This window comes from Glycine soja, chromosome 9, assembly GCF_004193775.1.
Source record: "Glycine soja cultivar W05 chromosome 9, ASM419377v2, whole genome shotgun sequence".
Classification (NCBI taxonomy): Eukaryota; Viridiplantae; Streptophyta; class Magnoliopsida; order Fabales; family Fabaceae; genus Glycine; species Glycine soja.
Window position 1 is genome coordinate 43,615,252 of NC_041010.1, and position 21,629 is coordinate 43,636,880.

Sequence of the window (21,629 nt, forward strand, 5' to 3'; positions counted from 1 at the left end):
GATATTTTTTTTCATGTGGCGTTTCAATAAATAGTCTCACCTTTGCACGACTATTGCAAGAGATTAATAGAGAAAAAGAACGTAAGGGAGAGATTCATTTATGCACCATACACATCGAGAGTAAAGAATTTGGAAATTTTAAAACCTCGGCCTTGATCGTTTTGTTCATAGGCCATTGGCGCATTACTGTAACAAAATTCACATTATCTCTGGGATAAAGCCCAAGATTTGGGAAAAAGAGAGAAAGCCAGAAAATTGAACACATGAGAGATCCAAAAAAAACAGAAATTGTAGTGAAATATATGAATAAGGTAACAGTGGTTCTATTCTATGAGCATAAAGCAAGTCCAATAGACAACGAGATGATATGATACGGCTCCAGAAAAGGCATATAAGTGTTGGTTTTATAATTAGTTTGGTGGTATGATTTCTGAAGAAAAATTTACAAAGTGCATAGAAGCGAACTAAGTGTTGTAAGTAAAGAATGGAATAGGAGGAGGAGGTTTTGCAAAGAAGGCAAAGCGAAATGGGCGAGCGTCACCTCTCCTCGAAGTCGACATCAATAATGTCGGGGTCTGACTTAGATTTGGAGTTGGTTCTCCCACCTCCATTACCTTTACCTTTGGGTTGCCAGACAATGTTGCCACAGCCTGTACATCGAATTATTTGATTCTTGTAACCACCAAATTGCATCTTGCAAGCCGGACAAGTTCCCTGTTGTGAAAATGATGATAAATTAGACTTACAAGGCATGCCCCAATGATATAGATACAGCACACAGCACACAGCACACAGCAGATACCTTAATAACTATGGTGTTGGCCAAAGTCCCAATGAGAAGAGGTCCAGCAAATGGAAGTACCCATGTTGCGATTATCAAAATCCGAAAAAGCCAACCAGACAGTGCGAACCAGATGAAGAATAGTGTCTGAGAAGCCAACCAGCGATAACCAATTAAAATTATTATGTGAGTCAGAAGGACATAGAAAGATAAAATTCATATGCTTACAGCAAAGCTCTTTCCGACCGGACTATCCAGAAAGTTGTTGAGCTGCTTCCTGTACTGCAAATTACAATTTCAATCACAATGCTAAAATCTTTGTTTCACAAAACAAAAACAAACAGACCTTGGGCCAGTTTCTTTGGAAATCCATGCTGAAAGCGCGGTAACGTTGTCCAATCTCAAATTCACGATCAATCTCGCGGGCTCGGTCGGCGGCCGCCCTCGCCACGGCCGAGAGACGCCGCGAAAGAGAATAGCGCCGGTCGATGCGCTCCGCAGTCTTCTTCGCTTCAAAGACAAAGCGCTCAAATCCATCGTTCGCACTTCGCCACGCCTCCCTCCAAACCCTATCCATATCTCTGCCTCCCTTACCATTGCCAAATGCTTTCACTGTCATCAGTCTCTTCATCTGAGGCTGAGGTTGAATCCTAAACCTGGTGTTTGGTGGTTGCCACCGCACAGGCACGGTTGTTGCCGTTGCCGCCATCATTTTGTTCTTCGTCGCCTCACACAACACTCATTCCCTTCCCCCACCTCCCGTCGCCCTAGACCATTATTAACACTTTTATCATCCTTATTCAAAATTAACCATTCATCTCATTTTACTTTCCATTTTCTCACACTAATGCTTCAGCAACCAATAAATAAAAATACCAAAAATTGTTTAGTTCATATTTTTCTTCTATTTCTCATTTTATATTAATTTTTTTATATTTAAAATAAAATAAAAAGAAAGTAGCATTTCCATAAATAAAAATAAAAAATCTCAAAATTAAATAAAAACAAGAAAAAAAATTCATTAACTTTATTAACAATTGATTTCTATATAAAAAAAACTGAATTGATCATCTTTAGTATGATATTTTATCCATAATATTCAACTCTGAAATCTTACTTAAATATTATAAATCCAACATCACTCAAATTAATATGATTGGACAATTATATGTAATTATTTTTTTTATAAACTATATTTATAATCCCTTATCAACTACTTAATGTCATTAACTAGTCTAAATATATAAATAATTAAAAAATTTGTTTAGAGACTAAAAATAAATTTTTAAAAATAAAAATAAAATTAATGTCCCAAAACATAATCCTATTCTTGTTTGTAATGAAAATTTTAAATGACATAAAATAAGGTTTCAAACAAGTCTTTATGTTATTCCTATATGAAATTAATATTATGTTTTAGTCCAATAAATTTAATGTGACAAATAAATTCTCATACAAAACAAACGTTATAATATAAATATTGTATAAAAGTTAATTGATTTTATTAATTATTGACTTATATTGTAGGTATCATCATTCAAATAGAATGATAATTTTATTATGGAGTATTGACTTAATCAAATAGATGTTCATATTCTTCAAGTTAAGAATGAAAACATTTTAGCTTATTCTAAGAGAAAATCTTTCCTTTTCTCTAGTCCTTTTTCTCTATATATTTTAATAAGAAAATAATACTATAAAGTATTTTTTCAAGACCATGCGGAGAAGGAACTTGGAGACAAGTTAACAAGTAATGTTGATACTTTTACTACTATTCTTCTTCATAAATAATACTAGTAGCCTGTTGAAATTTATTATTGTTTATTTTGAAACAGAGTTGAAATTTATTGATCACGAGTAAAATTACTACTATTGTCTTTACGGAATACCATTCTGGTCAGTTGTCTATAAAAAAATCAACCATCATTCATTAACAAAAAAAAATTAAAAATCAATCATCATTTAAATTCAAATTACGAACATATGGTATATGTATATGCCACGGGCAGGTCTCAAGCTGGCAGCTGAATGACTAAAAGGGAATAATTCCTTTTAAAATTTATTAAATGAGAATAAATTTTGAATTAATATTTAAATAGAGATAAGTCGTAAGATTTTTTATGATTTTTAATAATGAAATAGTAAATAACTGGGTGATTTTTTTTTCTGAAGTCATAAAAAGTGAACCATTTCTATTTTTTTTATATGAAGTCATGAAATAATTAATTGTTTCAAAATCGTTCAATTTTTTTAATTATTTATTTGAAGTTGTAAAATATTATGACTTCAAAGTTCTTCTAATTTTTTTTTAATTTTTGATTAATTTTGAACTATTAGTTTTAATTTATAGTTTTATTTAATATTTTTATAATTTCTATATTGTTTTATTTAATATTTTCTATGCTTTTGTTATTGATGTTAAGGATTATTATTTGTTTGTAAATTAGAAAAATAATATAAACAAAAACTTAAATTTAAATAAAATTTATTACATCTATTTGTTTAAGAAGAATATTAATAGTAGGATGATGTTTCACGACAAGTTCTTGAAAACGAAGATAAATTATTTCAATATTTGGATCTATATTTTATTTCTGATCCTTCGATGTGATAAGACAGAACGAAAATGCCCATCACTAATCATATACATAATGAGATGAACGAATAAATTCTAAATAGACATAAGAAATGCTCATGCTGTAGAATTGAAGGATATAATCATAATAATGTTACATAAAACAAAGTTAATGACTAATATTATTTCTATTTTTCAATTTCATGTTTCTAATTAATTTATATTGTTTATTTTATATTAGTGTATTATGTTATTTTTATTTTAACAACTACTTTTATTAATAAATTATTTTTTGTTGTTAATGTTAAAATAATTTTATCAAATAAAATTAATTAATAATATTATATGAAATTATTAATTTACTCAATGATAAATGTAAGAATTAATTGAAATTTCTATGATACACCATTAACATTGAGTAAATTAATAATTTCATATAATATTATTAAATAATTTTATTTGATAAATACTACAAGTAAATTAATAATTTCATATAATATTATTAATTAATTCTTACATTTATCATTGAAATATAAAACAACACAGTTCCTATTGTTAATTGAAATTGATTGAAAATTAAAGATTTTCATGCATCTTTTACTATTTTTTTCTTAATTTTATAATTTTTAATAAATTTTAATTAAAAATAATAATCTTGGAAAGAATATGTGGCCTAACACCTCAAAAACTGCTTGTCAATTCCATTCTATTTCCATTGCACCAATATTTTGGTATGTGATCACACGTATCTAGGAGGAAATCTTCCTTAAACATCTATAAACTATAAAAAAAGTACACATGGAGAGTCTAATCTAGTTGATTGATTAAAAAATATGTATAAATTATTGTAAATCTTTTATTAATTATTTCCGTTCTTATGAATAAAAAAAGATTTTAAGTCATATTAAAACTTGTTCGTTTAATTTTATTAATTACATATAAGTGGAAATACATAAAAAGAGAAAATAAATACTATAATTTAGTAAAATTAAGATCAAACGTTATGAGATCACATTTAAGTTTCATGGACGTACGTAGACATGTAGTAATCAAACAACAATTTCATTTTTTTTATTAACTAAGAAAGTTTAGGAACAACTTGAGTCCAAAAGACTTGTCGCACTCTTCACCACATGTTCACTAAACATTGTAATTGTGTGTCTCAACAGTTTTTTTATTCGTATTTGTTTTCTTTGAACATCTAATCTAATGAGGAACAAAAGAAAATGTTTTTTTCAGACAAAGTTGGTCCATTTGGATCCATTTTATTTGTCTTGTCTTAGCAAGAATAAAAATGGTCTTAATATCAACGGGCAACAGATACGAAAGTTGGACAATAAAACAAACACATTAAAATGAATGAAAATAATTACTTTCGTGCTGCACATTTGGCGGGTATTCTTCGATCATATCAAAGAAAGTCGACAGTCCTGTTTTACAAAAATAAAAATCATGATATTTGTGCTCATATATATATACCACTCTTCTCATATTTCAAAGTGAAAATTTCAGAATAAGATAAGTCTCAATAACACTAAAATATTATCTAGCTGATAATTAACATAAATGTAATTTATCAATTACATTTCTTCCAAAAGAAGTTTAAATTACATGATTTTTGTAACTTAATTACACTTTAATTTGTTCTCCATATTATTGTCATTTCTCTAAATAACTATTGAATGAATTTTTCAAAGACATGCTTCCTTTATCTATTACTTTCAGTGTGATACTAACCATACTTCCCATGCAGGTGATATGAGTACAAGTACACGGCTTGTCACTTTTTATATTATTATTAAAAGACTTCTCTGATTGAGAGAATTCTGTAGCTATGACACTAACAGCTAATTTTGAATACCCTATCATTAATTTTATAACTTTGTAAGATACAAATGAAGGAGCAATATCGAGAAAAGTGTACTAATTTTTGTGGTTACATATTTCTATTCTCACTTATTATAATATTTACTTGTAGTATTTATGATTATAGATATGATATTTATTTAGTTGCTGAGAATGCACTTGCAAAAGGACGGGAATTCATGCGGATATCAAGAGGACATAATCAAATATAATCTGAAACAAGTTAGAAGCTGAAGGTAACATTGCCTTATAGCATCAACAGACCATTTGCTAAACTCTATATTGTTAGTTACAAGTGAAGCCATAGCCCATAAAAAGCCATAGCCCATGAGAATAGGCAAAGGCAAAGTTAAGACAGATGCCATTGGAAGCTTCTTCAGTCCAAATATCCCCAACTACTATAATATGCATCAGTATCAATGAAAAAATTGTGTAGTTGTGCACTGTAGGCCAAAACTATATTTATTAGGTGGAATTAAACATGGTATTATCATTTAGACTTAAGGCTTAATTCAAATCCATGAAATCAGTTTTTCAAGTGAGGACTGTCCAAACTTTATTAACTCGATTTAAGTTTGATCTCCGATTGATGTGAGACCTGGAGCATGGCTCTGTAAGGGCTGGACACGGGTCAATCCCAAACCCTCAACTGTTCGTGGACTGTTCGAGTTACTTCCACGGCGAGAGCAAGTAGTCGCATGGAAATCTTGTTAATTCATTCATGTGCGTCTATAATGTGAATCATAGAGTACGAATCACTGAGGCGCGATGAATTAAAATTAGTTTGAAAACAATTGAGGAGTAGTGTATTTTATATAATTTATAGATAGAGTTTATGCGTTAAAATGTTTTCTAGGTTGAACCTGAATCGGGAGGGAAGACAAATGCAAGTGACCTAACAATTGGTCTAAGATAGACTCTAATATCATTTTAGGACAAGGACGAGCAGACTTTATCAAGTATTTCTAGTCAATGTAAGACTAAATCATCACCCTTGAGGTTGCAATTAAGGGGTGGATTTCCAACAACACATAATCACAGTTTATTTTTTAGTCAGCCTCTATGCATTAGTTAGGGGACTGAGGGTAGGGAAAGTAGTGGATGAAATGTTTGATTGATAACACACGTAGCCCCTATAAAATCATTTTCTCCCAGAAGAATCTCATTTGATAAGATCCATTTCTTTTCCATCGAAGAACTTAAATGTTCAAGAGAAAATGTTAAAACAACAATGAATAATATCACAAGACACAGATAGTTCTATTTTACAGTATCATTTTATCTCATTGATCCGTTACATAGGGTTCATACTGAAAAAGGCAAAGTATAATATTGTACGGTGACTATAGTGAGAAAGACAAGGACAATCCAGAAAGCCTCAAACCAAGTTCAAAAACATTGTGTTCAAACTTTTCCCACCCTTGCCCTCTTTTGACCAAAAATAAAATATAAAAAAAGCAACAATAAGTTTTTAGTTGCCAGAGTAAGACCATGTGTGACAAACTTATACTGTAATAATTTGACAAGATTTATTTGCATCTCAAGTAATCTTAAGTTTGCAAAGGGATCACTTTTAATAAACAGGTAATCTGCTTGTCATCCTATAATAAATACATATTATACAACAAATAAAGAAGATCAGAGTATATATGGAAAAACAAAACCAATTTGCAAACCTGGTTGCGGTAAATGATGTATCCCAAAGAAAAGTAGACCAAGAGAAATGGAAGTATTAGAGGAGCAAGGATGAAGTATGTAACACCAAGAAGACCAAAGAAAAGAACCCCGGGAATTTCCCAGTGGTATTGAATTGATAGTACCTCAAAATCATCATCGTCACTATGTCCAACAAAAAATATATTAATATAATTGTAAAGAAATGGAATCAATTGAAAGAGTTCTGATGCTATATTAGTCCATCCGATTGTCACAACATATGTTATGAAGAATGATGCCTCCACCAAACATCAAATATAGATTAAATATGAATTATCTATTTTACAATTCAAGAGCAATAATATCTTATGCACAATAGAATAGATGTTTCCTGCAAGTGAATACATGTAATGCAAAGTCGTAGTAAATAAAACAACAACTTATGGACCACTGAAAAAACAGAGAGATAAAGACTCAAAATAGTAAGAAAGTTGTCCAGCCTTGCAACAAATCAGAAATTAAAACTCACTGAAGCTAACATGAATAGAATAACTGTGAGAATCAAAGGGGAAAAAATTATCCATACCTAGTGAAGGGGAAAAAGATAGCCTTGAATAAGCTGGCATTCTACTCCATGAATATATACTAGAGGACAGAATAAACTGTGGATTGCTTTATCATCCTTAAAGTTCTTACCAAAACTTTCATGAATCATTTAAGATAAATTTCTACAAATTGAAAGGGAATATTGGAATAAAATATTTTCAAAGCTTGGTGGAAAATCCTCATCCATGTTGTAACAAAAAAAAAAAAAAAATCCCCATACATGCATCTCTGACACATAACAGTTTTCCCAGCTTCTTTCTAGGTTTCAGCTCATAATTTTTATGCACACTGATAGATTAAGAATTTGAGGTACTATAACAGAAAAATAAACAATGGAAATTTAAGCAAATGTCAAGAGAAGAGATTGAACCAATTAGAAATTTAGAACTCTATAAAACTTTTCTTACAGTTAGAATTTGAAGTTTGCTGCTTCGACGAATAACTGCATGTGAATGATAAGTAGAGGGTGATACTCCTAGAAGAAGTGCTCTACAATATCGTTACAGGTGCTTCCACTCGGAACAGGAATACCTCTAGCTAATACAGTAAAGTGATGAGGCGGCTCAGGCTTGGATGAATAGAAGCAGGCGATTCTTTTTGATGAAATATAGTCATACTCCTGCATATGACATTAACAGCAAGCATGAAATTCATCCACTATCTTTATAATTTAGCAGAGCTGGCAAAATCTGATGCATGTAAGAAGCAAACTTGAACAAAAATAACTTTCATAATAAAGAAGAATGCAGACAACTCCAGTGAAAACATATGCGGCACAAAAATGGATCCATAACCTTGAGAAAGGCCAAATCTAGCAATCAGAGTTACCATGTTATAACTTAGATAAAAATCAATAACACTCATGAGGAAATCTTCCATTCACACAAATTGTGTAATTACAACAGCAAAAAATGAAAATTTGTCATAAGTGCCAGGATGGGCTTGCATATTTTGGGGATGACAAATATATGTATGGACAGTAGAAAAGCTTTGAAATAGCTGTTTAATAAGCTTGACATTAACATACCTACAAGTTTTCACCTTCCAGCATTTAGTGATAAGTGGAGAAAAAAGTGAAGGTTGAGTATACTTTGATGTAATTCACTTGAAGATCGTAAAAATATATCATATGTCAGTTCTACTCATCACAAAGACCAATAATTCATATATACTAAAGACTTCACATATATGCATATTCATCAATATAAGAAAATGAGACTTCTTGAATTTGATGTCAAAACAGAAACAATAAATTAAATTAATATTTCATATATCATATATGCGCTGATCTTTATAATGAATAAACAATACCTAAAGATTTAAGATAATCTCGATCAATAATATTCACCTGTCTGAACCATTGTTAACATTAGAAATACTGAAGGAATCCAAAGACTTGTTTTGAAATTCAGAATTATCACGAAGCTGACTCCCGCACAATTAATTGGAAGAAGAATGAGGAGCCCCACGATTCTACCAAAAGTAAATATTTTTAAACTGCACATATCAAAGAGGGGAAAAATAAGTAAACAAAAAAAGTGATGCCTTCAAACAACATACAGCATGGTGACAGAAAATAGAAAGACCGATATATATTTTGAAGAAATGCAGATATATAAGTAGTCAGTGACTCAGTGGCTAAAGATGGATATATTATATCATATTGACAATTTTTTTATTATTTAAAATTCAGTAAAAGTTAACCAAATGAATATACGTTTGAATCAAATTTACAATTGAGTATAATCAATGACAAAGGGAGTCCAGTTCTGTTGCAGAAACCACCTTTGCATATTTACTTATATATAGACATATATAAACTTGCCTAAACATAGGTCAGTTACATACATAATGCAGGAACATCCATCAAAATCAGTAAAAGAGGCTTGGTTAGCCAATATAATATATCTGAGTTTAAAAGGAAATGACATGATATATAGTTCTTTAAATCTAGAAACCATTGAATAATTTAAATCACCTAAAGACAAATATGCGCATGAAAACAAAAGCATCTAAGCCGGCAGTTGATAAAAACTCTTCTTCAGAGGTCTCCCATGCTTTTCTCACCCAACCAGCAGTAGCAGCAGGTAACAAACGTTCCAAGTTACATTCAACACCCTCTTGACATTTTTGTTCAGAAACTAAGTGCGGTGCATATACAGTAATATTACAAGGTTGCTTCCTCAATATAGAGTAGAGGGTGAAAAATAAAAAAACAAGGACCAAGGTTAGTTCCAAGTGAAGTTAGAAGAGCAGCAAGAATCATTATTGAAATCTAGTTCAAAACCAGCAGATAAACTCTATACACCTAACAACACAACTGTAGTCCTGACTCCTGAAATTAAAGAAAACAGAACTCTCAATAGAATCTGAATCAGGAATGCATGTCCAAATAAACACTTTGAACCAATCCAATTTAGTAAACTGGAATCACAAGAAGACAAAGTCACCTCACAGAAGAAGGAGAAAACCAAAAAAAACAACCAGTCACTTAGAAAAAATTTAAGAACGCTAGCTATCCAATGCACTATGAGCAAAAGGATTTTGAGCTTTCAACACAAAACCTGGTAGTCTGAGATAATCTCATCAGTCATCTGAATGTATGTAATTTTGCAACTCAGTAAATCTAGGATGTTCGCCGTTAAAAAGCTGGCATTTTTAAATGGGGTTAGTCATTGTCTGCTATACATGGAGGATAGACAAAGTCCATAAGATAGCAGAGAATTTTATTTCGGTATAGATGAAATTTTGGACTTTCAGAAGTTAGAGTATTATAAACAGCATTAGTGCATCAGCTATCACGTTTGCTAATCGCCAACATTTGAGCCTATACAGTACACAAGCAATGCAATGGACTGATCAATTATTAAACTTTTACTGGTAGCTTACACATAACCCTTCAATTATAAGGTTGAAAATCTACAAACAAAACTTTGATAAATTCTCATTCTAGGCAAATACTACATCACAATGATTCGATGATCATTATAGATTACCAAAAACCAAAAAGAAATTAAAGTTTATCATGTCACAAACCCCAAGAACTCCATTAAATGTAGAAATCTTTGTCAAATGCAATCTTAAAACTATACATCCACATCCACTAATCCAGCGTGAAGGTGTAGAACTGTATAAGGTTGATACAAGATTGCGATTTCAAAAATTTCAACAGGTTTGGTCAGATATATTGACATATCATGAAACGGATCTACATCCAAATTTGGATGCGATTTATATCAAAATCCAAATTAGGTAGCATGCAAGGAAACGTTGCTTTACAAGACTTTGTTGTAACCATGCATTTTATAGCATGCAAGGAAACGTTGCTTTACAAGACTTTGTTAGGAACGATGATAACAAGAGACAAGCATCAATTAGGTAGATTCATAAATGAAACAAAGATCAAATATATTATAGAGTATAGGCCAAATGATAGAAACTGAAGAGTTTGTGGAGAGAGAGAACCTGACTATGGAGCAATACAGAGAAGCATCACTGAGTACAGTTGCTGGGAAAATTAATGATACAGATACAAGGAAGGAATTTATGTGTGTGTGTGATCACATGAACAACAACAACATGGGACCAAGAAAAACAAAAGACAAAATAAACTACGTACCGATCGAGTTTGTTCTCCCGCCTTTTTTGGTGGTGATCATGAAACCCCACGTCCACGTGTCAATATATGCCTCGTTTGTTCGTTTTTGTTGGTTTCGTCATTTTTTTCCTTATAAACACTGATTCAGTGCTTTTGACACATTACGTGTTCGAGAGGAAATGGGAAAGTTCCTTAAAGCCATATTTGGGGACAATACGTGATTTTGGGGAGATAACATGTGAAGTTTAATTTTTTGTTAGATAGACATGTGTACTTTTTACATGAATAACATTACAATAATACAAGAGTTTAGTGTAACAATTTTAAATTTTCGATTAATAAAAAATTGTTATTTATATAATTTTTAATATAAGTATCATAAATGTGAATAAATTTATTATATGTAAGTTTTTTTACAAATGGTAGTTTATTGGTTGTTAGTTTTTTTTGTTAGTGATAAGATCATGATTTTTTTATTTTTTTATTGCTAAATTAACTTTATATATGATAACTTGTGATGTATTATATTTTTTTCTACACTATAAGTATTTTTTAATTTTTATTGAAAACAATTTTATTTGAGTAATAACAATTTTTTCACCAAATATTTAATACAACAATTACATATTTAAAATTCAATTTTAAGATAAATAATTCCACACCAATTAATTCACTTGTGATTTAATGATTATTTAGAATTATTTTACACTTAACTCTTTTTCTTATAGCATAATATTTGAATAGTAAACTAAATAATAAATATAATAATGCTGATGATCAAAGAATGAACGTGGAGGCACCAAATATTCAACCATTGCACGTGTTATCTAGATATGCATTCATGTAGAAAAGTAACATGCAGCGCTATCCACGTCATCCTCATGGTTCCCTACATAACCCTGTCCTGTAACCTGTTGGTCCTTTCAACTAAAAACTCTGCTCCTTTTGTTATTACGTTTACCACTCAATTTTTTCTCCAGCAACTTCAGGTGCATGTATTCATGCTCAATTTCATCTCTGTCTCACTCGAATTAATTGATTAATTATCCGTATTCTGTATTGGTGGCTAACCTTCGATGAGAAGGTTCTGCATTGTGTTTTCATTTTTTGGATTGCATTGAAATTTTGATGTTGAACAGAGAATGAGTTGTGGGGAGTTTGAGGGATATGAGCGGCAGTATTGCGAGCTTTCAGCAAATCTATCAAAAGCATGCATTGATAATGTAGCTGCTCCTCTTAATGGAGGTACTCTAAATTCTAAATGATAAATAAACCATTGAAAATTTTATAAAGATAAGAAGAATCATTGAAACTTATGATTTCATGCTAGAGGAATGTATAGACATATATATATATATATATATATATTATTTTTTTATTTCTATAGTTTTTTTAATTTGTATATTTTCTGTTTAATCTACAGAGCTAAAGAAACAAAAAAAATCTGAAATAAAGGAGGGAATTGAGGAGGGAGAAGCTTTGGTATCCTCTTCACTTTTTTGTTCTTTTAGTTGGAAAGCTTCCTTTCTTTTTTCTGTATTCTAGCTTTCTGATATGGTCGTGCTTATGAATTTGTAGATTCGAAAAATGGACCTTGATGCAAGAAGTTTACAGCCAGACTTGAAGGCTGTGCTTCTTGCTAAGGTGAGGGAGTACAAAGCAGATCTGAACAACATTAAAAGAGAAGTGAAGAAAATTATATCTGCTGACTTAAACCCTTCTTCTGCAAGGGATGAGTTGTTGGAATCGACCATGACAAATGCTATGATGAAGGTAAGGTTCATTTTTAATTTAACATCTGTTGCTGATGTTAAAGGACAATTCATTGTCCTGTGAAACCACTATATGAAGCAACAATTTGGTCCCCCTTTTCCTTTATTGTTATGCTTATGCACTAATTGGTTAAGAGCATGTTTGGGAATCCATTGCAAAATTATGTTTGAGGCCAATGGCCAAAGTAATTTTGCTAGCACATCAGGACTCTTGCTTTTGCGTTTATTCTTTTATCTGGTGGATTTGCAATGAAACGTGCATCTCAACATTTCCAACGGCAAACCAAACATGCACTAAGTAGTTGCTTACTTTTGCTAATGTAGCTTTTCCTTTCCAGCTTTCAAGCAATCCATGTTACTGACACACTAGCATTACTAATCCTTCACTCGCGGCTAATAAGAATTGAGATGAAATATTGTAGTTGTTATATAAATTAAAGGACTTCTTTAAAACTATTTGCATGTTTATATTCTAGATAATACTTAATACTCTCTTACCAATAACCAATTTGTCTGTATTTGTTGTCTTTTGTTTTATATTTGCATTTGCATTGTTAAGTATGCTCTTGCTTGAATTCCACTGTTTTATAGATGCAGCCATATGCATACCTTTCATTAAGGATGCAACAAAATGGATGAAGTTAAGACTACACATGTTCAATGAAAGTTTTAAACATTTATAAACATTCTGCAGTAATTTTTTAATGTTTGAACTGCAGCTATTCGAGGAGTAAAACAGAAGATCAATTATATTTATTTATTTATATTTTTGTTAACAAAAGTTAGTTTATTAGTTTTGTTAGAAATGTCAGGAGATTCGAACTATGACCTCTGCCCCCTCCCTTCTTCCTTTCCTCTTTTCCAATTACTGGGTCAACCTTATATCCCCTAGAAGATCAATTATATGCATTGGTTTCAACACCAAGAAGACCAAAAGAGAAAAATAGGAGTAATCTATTAATTATGTAAAAATTGAAAAGAATAAATTGTGTTTTTTCCATTGTACATCTTCTAGTGAAGCATACACAACAAAAAAATATAAACCTTAATTTAGAGGTATTGAGGTGATTCAATCTTCATTTCTGAACACTCATGTTTTTTGGATTGACACCGCCATATCTGACACGTATTGCTGACATGATTACAAAGGCATCAGCTGATCATAGAGAAAGAGAAAGATTAATGATATCAACCAAAAGGTTGAACAAGTCCAGTGACAGAATTAACGACAGTAGAGGAACAATGTTGGAAACAGAAGACCTTGGCATTTCGATTCTTCAAGATTTGCATTCACAGAGACAATCTCTACTGCATACACATGACACGGTAACTCTTTCTCTTTCCTGTTAGTTATTAATAAGATGCTTTTCAGGATTTTACTTTCCTATAGTGATAACTTACTAGCTTCTTTAGCATGCAGCGTTTCTGGAGTTGTACCTTTGGACTGAGTAATGCGAGAAATCGGTTCAGTTTTATCTAAAGTTTTATATCATTTGTAGATTGCTTTTCATATATTTTAAAAATTTTCTGCATATAGGTTTATTAATATTTTCTGCACATATATTTGCACCTGTAGATTGCATTTTATCCACTGATGGTTATATTCCATCATGCAGCTTCATGGAGTGGATGATAACACAGACAAGAGCAAGAAAATTTTGTCTAACATGTCAAGAAGGATGGACAAAAGCAAATGGATTTTGAGCACCATTGCTGTGCTCCTGATTTTTGTTATAATCTTGATTGTGTACTTCAAACTTTCTTAGTAGCTAATACCATATCATTTCTCCCATGATCATGAGAAGCGGTCCATACTCAATTTTGTATTACAAATAAATTGGCAGCGATAACCTAACGAACATAATAGCAGGGACAGAATGGTTCCTTTAGAAAAGACACTCCGAGGATGTTTTGCTCCCTTGTTTCCTCAATTACCAATTCGATTCTACTCTAGCTATTTGTTACCAACAGAAAATGTGCAAAAATATGAAATTATTTCCACCTACCAATCCATCCTTCTATTTTACAGCTTAATGTCTCTAGATATTAATGCTTGTGTTATTAAATTCAGACCCTTTGACCAATGAATTAATAAAATTAAATCGAACAAATTAAAAAATCATTATGAACCGATTTAAACTAGCTTTAAACCAACTAGACGGTTCAACCAATGAGCTGACCAGATAATCAGTCTGAATAACATTAGATCATCCAAACTCAAGAACTGATGATTTGAATTGGCTCTGATCTGATGCTCATTTTTGGCCATTAACTCATCTATATTTTGGATATGAAGCTCTTACTCTATTTATTACACACACACAAAACTCTTCAATGAAGGAAATATAGCCTCTTGGGAGATTTCATACAAAACACATCATCTAGCACTTCACACGGATGCAAACATGGCATATTTTCTTAAGCCAAAGTGCCAAACAAACAAGATATTAAGCGTAGAAACACTGATTGTCTGTTTGGAACATTCTCATCAAGCCCTGCCCTAAGTGATTTTCAAGCAGAATATGGAATCCTGAGGGCCATCCTTTGAGCAAGCCAAGGTTTCTCTAGTTCTGGATCAATGAAAGGATGCGTGAGGAACTGCTCAGCTTCTTCATCCAACAATTCTCTACACCACGTTACTCGTTTTGATGGACAGCATCCAGGTCCAAAACACCTATAGTTAGGATAAAAATTACTTTAAACTTCTTCAACTCAACTAACAAACTTTGCAATTTAAGGCAAGTAAATAGTGTTTCCATCAGCATATTCACGGTGTTAGTATAACACATAACATTCTTTATTCAAATCAAACTTCTTAATTTTGAATCTTCTGGCGACATAAAGAAGCAGTTCACTATCTGAGTATAACATAAACTCACATTTATAATCGTTGCACAAATCTAGAACTGTTTCATACCCTGCAAAGCAAAAAACAATGCAAAAATGAAGTACCTGTATTCATAAAAGCAAGCACTTCTTTCATTCTCCATTTTCCCCCAGTTATCCCAGCCAACATGCCTTATACATTGATCCATGTAAGTGTATGCAAAGACCACCCTTCCAAAAGGGCCCCACGGTCGTCCAAGATATGCATATGAATTTCCTCCATTGCCTGTGATAACACATCTGCAATGGCACCAGAGACTACTCAGGTAAAATATTTACAAGGAACCAGATGGTCCAGAACATAGAAAAAGATGCCCTGATCAGGGAGGACTACAACCAATAACTTACAGAAAGTCTTAGCCTAACAAGATTTTATAAGTAAACCGATTTAAAAAGAATTTTTTTCCAAATATCATTTCTCTTAATAAATTTCTCTTAGAGTCCAAAAAATTTGAATCTTTTTTAAATGAATGAAATACATAAATGATAAATTAGCATAAACTTAATGTCCTAATCTTTTATTTATTTTTATAAACATTATATAACTGTCTTTATTTAAAAATAGAAAAATTGTCTTGCCTTCCTTTTCCCTCCAAAACCACACCTCCCAAATATAGTCTTAGAAAAGAACAAGTTTAATGCTAAATTCAGTATTCCTTTTTTCTATAAAAGAAATGCAGAGAACTAGTTTTAGAAGGGTGGTTGTGGCGACGGAAAAGTTTTAGCCCTGTATTCAATATCAAAAGTAAGTCCTAAAACAAAGAAGGCTAATTTAATGTAAATTTACAGAAGCACCAACTCCTTAACCTAAAAAGGACAAACTTAATTTTCTCATTAAATACTGATGTTAGAATACAAAAGTTATTACTCTGCACTATTACTTGACCAAAGATATTAGTATACATATGAGTATTAGGCAAATTGTTTATCACACCCCATAACATCTTAATTTTATTCAAAGTCTTGTTTCACTCTTCTCTCTTTTCCTCCGGCATACTCCTAAATCGAGGACCATTCAGTAGACTTCTGCACCTAAAATTTAAAACTCAATTCCCATTGTTGAATAAAAGCATATGATGTAAGAACTAACTCTTTCCTCATTGGACAGTTTAAGAACAACACTGGATTGTAGACTTCTAAAGACTAAAGTGCAGCAATAGGTGGTAGATGAGATTGTTAACACTGGAAAGTGATCAGTTACTCACCTTAAGAATACATAACCAGATGTTTCCTGTGATGATTTTCTGCTCTGTGCGGTTATGAAGCCTGCAGACTTGCAGTGGATATGACAGTGCTCCAAAAGAGCAGTGCTATTGCCAAAGATGAAGTCCACACTTCCTTCAATGTAGCAATCTTTCAAATATTGTTTACCATAATGTAAGTATAGTGTGTCCTGCACCATAATCATGAAAGAAATTTATCCTAACTTTGATAGAATGTCCTTAACGAAACAGAATTCTGGGATTCAACGTAAGACCGGCTAGTCTGCTGATCAAGGTCCCAAGTTAATTTAAGATACCATTCTTTTCAAGAGAAGAAGCCAGAAAAGTGACAATCATAACTTACACAGGAACACATCCATCACAGCAATCACTTAACAGACGCATTTTTAAAGATCATAAGCAAAGATGGACTTTTTGTGGGTCTTAAAAAAAATTTCAACACTTCAACAAGCATATATCACCAACATACAAACGCAAAGAAAATCATGATCCTCTAACCTATATGAGCTAAAGACAACAAGCCAGTGGAGCTCTGGAACTACCTGCCATCCAAGGAACCTGCAATTGTAGAAAGCACATCGATCTGCCGTTACTCTAATTGCAACTGCTTGCCCTGAACCCTGTCAGAAAGAAAAGGAAAAGAAAGGAGCACTATATAAGGTCTTTCATGGTTTCTTCCTGTAAATATAATTTGTCTCCATCAAACTTATGAAGAAACTATTCAGAATTTACAACCAGATATTTGACTAGCAAAAGAATAAATGTCAAAGAATCTCTATTCTCTATCTTCAGCAATCAGTAGCTCCAAAAATGAAAAGCTTTATTCTTTCTCTTAAATATACAATACAATTGTAAGACAATGACAGGCCTTCTACATGTATCAACATGTCAACTACCGACAAAGGGGACGGAAAGGGGAACTATCCAAATTGCCTTTGAATCTATTCATCAAAGTGAATAAGTGATAAGAAAGAAACTAGCACAATCAAAAACCTTGAAAACAGTGAAATTTCAGAAAACAACCAATGCATTACCTCAGGGGCAGAATTCTCAAATGTAATATTCTCAGCAATAAAGTCCTCCCCTTCCACAATGGTACTTCCACAACCAAACGTCCCAGTCCCTATCACCCTCGCAGGCTGCAACAAAAATCCAAAGCCAAAAAAAATGGTTTTTTTGACACATATCCACCACTCCAAATGAAGAAATTATCAATTTTGACACACACCCATTAACCCAAAGGACGATAACATTTTAAAAATGAACAATTTTGACACATACCGACAAAAGGGTATCTGAGGAAAAAGACGAAGAGAAGAGAAGGTGCGTACTTGGTGGTGATCGATTCCGGTGGCAGTGTTGTTCCAGGTAAGCACAGTGTCCTCAGGGCTGAGAGCGGCGAGAGTGATGAAATTCTTGGTCTTGGGGACATACACCGGTTGCCGGTAGATTCCCGGCGACACCCGAATCACCGTCCGGCGAATGTTGCCGAGCGGCACGGCGTCGATCGCCTCCTGCACCGTTTGGAAATCTGCGGTTCCGTCCTGTGCCACCGTGAATATGCAAGCTGCCATTTTCTCTAGAGAGAGAGATAAGTGATTTTGATGTGAAGAGAGAAAAGAAAAGAAAAGTAAACGCACGAAAGGTATCACCGTCACTCACATCTCACATGAACATAGAATGTTGTGTTGTGTCTGAGTCTGAGGTAACAAATGGAATCGACGAGTGAGTGAGGTGTCAAAAGTTAAAAGAGTTGCTGTCAGACACTTCACATTAGATTCCTCGGTGATTCACTTATCGAAAGAGGACAGTATTCAAGGATGAAAACTTTTATTTTAATTTTTTTCTTCAAAAATTTCTTCAATTATAATTTTTAAATTAATTATTTTTAAAATGTATTTATTTAATAAAGAAAATATATTGCGTTTCCCAGTTACAACAAAAAAAACCTGGTTAAAACTTAAAACCTCTCTAATAGCAAAATTAGAAGGTTGCAGGGTGAAGTAGCCGCCACGACCACCGCCGCATGTTGTTCTTATTTCCATGCTCATGCAGCTTCGCGCTTTCAAGCTTTCCTTCAAAGTCATTCACAAACACAAGCCCACCTTGACCACCCTTTGGCACCCATTTGCCTCCACCGCACTCGCCCACTCCAACACCCCTTTCACACCTTCCTCTTCTTTCTCCACCTTCGATGTTCTCCAAACCATCTCCACAACACCCCCTCCCACGCCCTCTCCTTCTTCACACACATCCGCCACACCGGTTTCTCTCACACCATCCACACCTACGTCCCCATAACGCCAACTAGACACCCTCTTTCTCCACCTCATCAACCACCACCACCGCCCTCCTCTTCCTGATGTGTATGTTTATTCTACACTAATTCACAGGTATTGTAAGAGTCATAATCTTCTCAGGGCTTTGGCTTTGCACGATAAGATGATTTTGAGGGGTGTGAAGACAAATTGTGTGGTTGTTAGCTACATTCTGCATTATTTGGGGGAGATGGGGCTGACTTTGGAGGTGGTGGATCAGTTTAAGGAATCCGGGATGTTTCTCGATGAGGTGGCCTAACACAATGTGTTTGATGCTTTGTGTAAGTTGGGGAAAGTGGAGGATGCGGTAGAGATGGTGGAGAAGATGAAGAGTAAGTGCTTGGGTTTGGATGTTAAGCACTACACGACGCTTATCAATGTGTACTGCCTTTAGGATGATCTTTGTTACTGTGTTTAGCATGTTTAAGGAAATTAAGGGAAAGGGTTTAAAACATGATATGTACTGGCGGCTGGGTTATCTAGAAATGGTCATGCTCGTGAGGCAGTGAAGCTTTTGGATTTTTTGGAGAGTCAAGGTGTGAAGCCAAACTCTACTACACACAAGATGATCATTGAATGTTTGTGTTCTGGAGGCAAGGTTTTAGAAGCTGAGGCGTATTTTAACAGTCTGGAAGATACGAATATTGAAATCTACTCTGCCATGGTGAATGGCTTTTGCGAAGCAGACCTCGTCAAAACATCATATGAAGTTTTCCTTAAGCTGTCAAACCAAGGAGATATGGCTAAAGAAGCTTCCTGTTTTAAGCTACTTAATAAACTCTGCATGACAGGTGACATTGAGAAAGCTGTTACATTGCTGGAGAGAATGTTGTTGTCGAATGTGGAACCAAGCAAAATAATGGGTATTCTAAAGTTTTAGCTGCACTGTGCCAGGCTGGGGATATGAAGAATGCTCGCACTTTGTTTGATGTTTTCGTTAATAGAGGATTCACTCCTGATGTTGTAACTTACACAATTATGATAAATAGTTATCGTAGGATGAATTGCTTGCAAGAAACCCATGACCTCTTCCAGGATATGAAAAGGAAAGGGATCAATCCTGATGTCATTACCTTCACAGTTTTACTTGATGGGAGCTTAAAAGCATATTTACATAAACGTTTCTCTCCTCATGGAAAAGGAAAGACAACATCACTTTATGTTTCCACCATCTTGAGAGATATGGAGCAAATGGAAATAAATCCGGATGTTGTTTGTTACACTGTGTTGATTGATGGACTCATGAAGACAGATAACTTTCAACAAGCAGTAAGCCTCTTTGATAAAATGATTGAGAGTGGACTAGAACCAGATACTGTAACATACATTGCTTTGGTCTCTGGCTTATGTAACAGAGGGCACATGGAGAAAGCTGTTACACTGCTTAATGAAATGTCTTCTAAGGGAATGATACCAGATGCTACACATCAATGCAGGAACCAGAAGAAGAAGAAGAACAAGAAGATGAATATGCTTCGGATTGGACATTACGACAATGGAATCTTCTTAATTTGGGATTTGAGGCCAAAACAAAATAGGAATTGTTTTAGTATGGAATCGGAATCAATCAAAACGACAAGCAACGAGACCTGCCGCGAACTCAAAACGGAGAAATGCATAACTAACGGTTAACTACCAGCACTATGAGAAAATTCTTACCTTTTATTATTATATTGCTAATAAAAATATTTAATACTTTCTTTGTCTAATAAATTATAGAATAAATAAAATATTTAAAATTATTCATAAAAATATCGTACTACATTTTAATTTTTTTACAATCATATCTATTAAATCTTGATTATAGTACATAATTTCTTAGTTCTTTTAAGTGTACGTACGGTTTGCAGAGTTTGATTATTAAACTTCAATATAATTAATTTATGAAGATTTGAGATTGAATGTCTTAAAATACAACTGTGCCAAGATTGAATGTGGGGTGCAGTAAGCAACAGCCATGATGTTGTAACATGGCTTCACACTCAGCTAAGGTGTCATTACTCACTATGGAGTCTAGTTCGCGCGAGTGCATGCTTGTTGGAGGCATTTATATTCTACACCTTCCTTTTTGCATCCTGCAACTCCTAATTTTAAAATAATCTCAAACTATCCTTTTCAGATTATACCTTTCTCTTCCTCCTCATCATTCAACTCCACCACCAACGAGTTTCCTCTTCACTACCACCAGCTCAGATTTGAACTCCACGAGTAAGTTGTTCTTTCATCCCTAGACAAAGCACAACTGCCGCAACATGATTACATAAAGATAAATATACTCGATGGAAGCTCCTTGGCTAAACCAAGGTCTCTTGGGTTTTGGAGGTGTTTTAAGAAATTTTGCAGGTAAT

General features: G+C 33.2%; 3 protein-coding genes and 2 pseudogenes across 3 annotated transcripts; 2 read left to right on the top strand and 3 right to left on the bottom strand.

Annotated features, from left to right (window-relative positions):
• Nucleotides 1-269: 269 nt before the first annotated feature.
• LOC114425079 lies at nucleotides 270-1,582 on the bottom strand. Its single transcript, XM_028391835.1, has 4 exons — nucleotides 1,128-1,582; nucleotides 1,010-1,063; nucleotides 803-928; nucleotides 270-714 (listed from the first exon to the last, which is right to left on the bottom strand). Exons 1-4 carry the CDS (start codon nucleotides 1,491-1,493, stop codon nucleotides 538-540), a joined length of 723 nt encoding a protein of 240 aa, XP_028247636.1. The 5' UTR covers nucleotides 1,494-1,582; the 3' UTR covers nucleotides 270-537.
• Nucleotides 1,583-7,735: 6,153 nt separating this feature from the next.
• On the bottom strand, nucleotides 7,736-9,750 carry LOC114425080 (annotated as a pseudogene).
• Nucleotides 9,751-11,967: 2,217 nt separating this feature from the next.
• Nucleotides 11,968-14,655, top strand: LOC114425082 (vesicle transport v-SNARE 11-like). The gene is made up of 6 exons (XM_028391838.1): nucleotides 11,968-12,071; nucleotides 12,222-12,327; nucleotides 12,506-12,564; nucleotides 12,661-12,855; nucleotides 14,004-14,180; nucleotides 14,471-14,655. The coding sequence occupies exons 2-6, from the start codon at nucleotides 12,225-12,227 to the stop codon at nucleotides 14,618-14,620; spliced, it is 684 nt and encodes a 227-aa protein (XP_028247639.1). The 5' UTR covers nucleotides 11,968-12,071; nucleotides 12,222-12,224; the 3' UTR covers nucleotides 14,621-14,655.
• A 427-nt stretch (nucleotides 14,656-15,082) lies between these two features.
• Nucleotides 15,083-18,763, bottom strand: LOC114425081 (pectinesterase 31-like). Its single transcript, XM_028391837.1, has 7 exons — nucleotides 18,626-18,763; nucleotides 18,295-18,542; nucleotides 17,998-18,102; nucleotides 17,506-17,583; nucleotides 16,946-17,133; nucleotides 15,807-15,980; nucleotides 15,083-15,528 (listed from the first exon to the last, which is right to left on the bottom strand). The coding sequence occupies exons 2-7, from the start codon at nucleotides 18,535-18,537 to the stop codon at nucleotides 15,366-15,368; spliced, it is 951 nt and encodes a 316-aa protein (XP_028247638.1). The 5' UTR covers nucleotides 18,538-18,542; nucleotides 18,626-18,763; the 3' UTR covers nucleotides 15,083-15,365.
• Nucleotides 18,676-20,913, top strand: LOC114368526 (annotated as a pseudogene).
• Nucleotides 20,914-21,629: the final 716 nt, after the last annotated feature.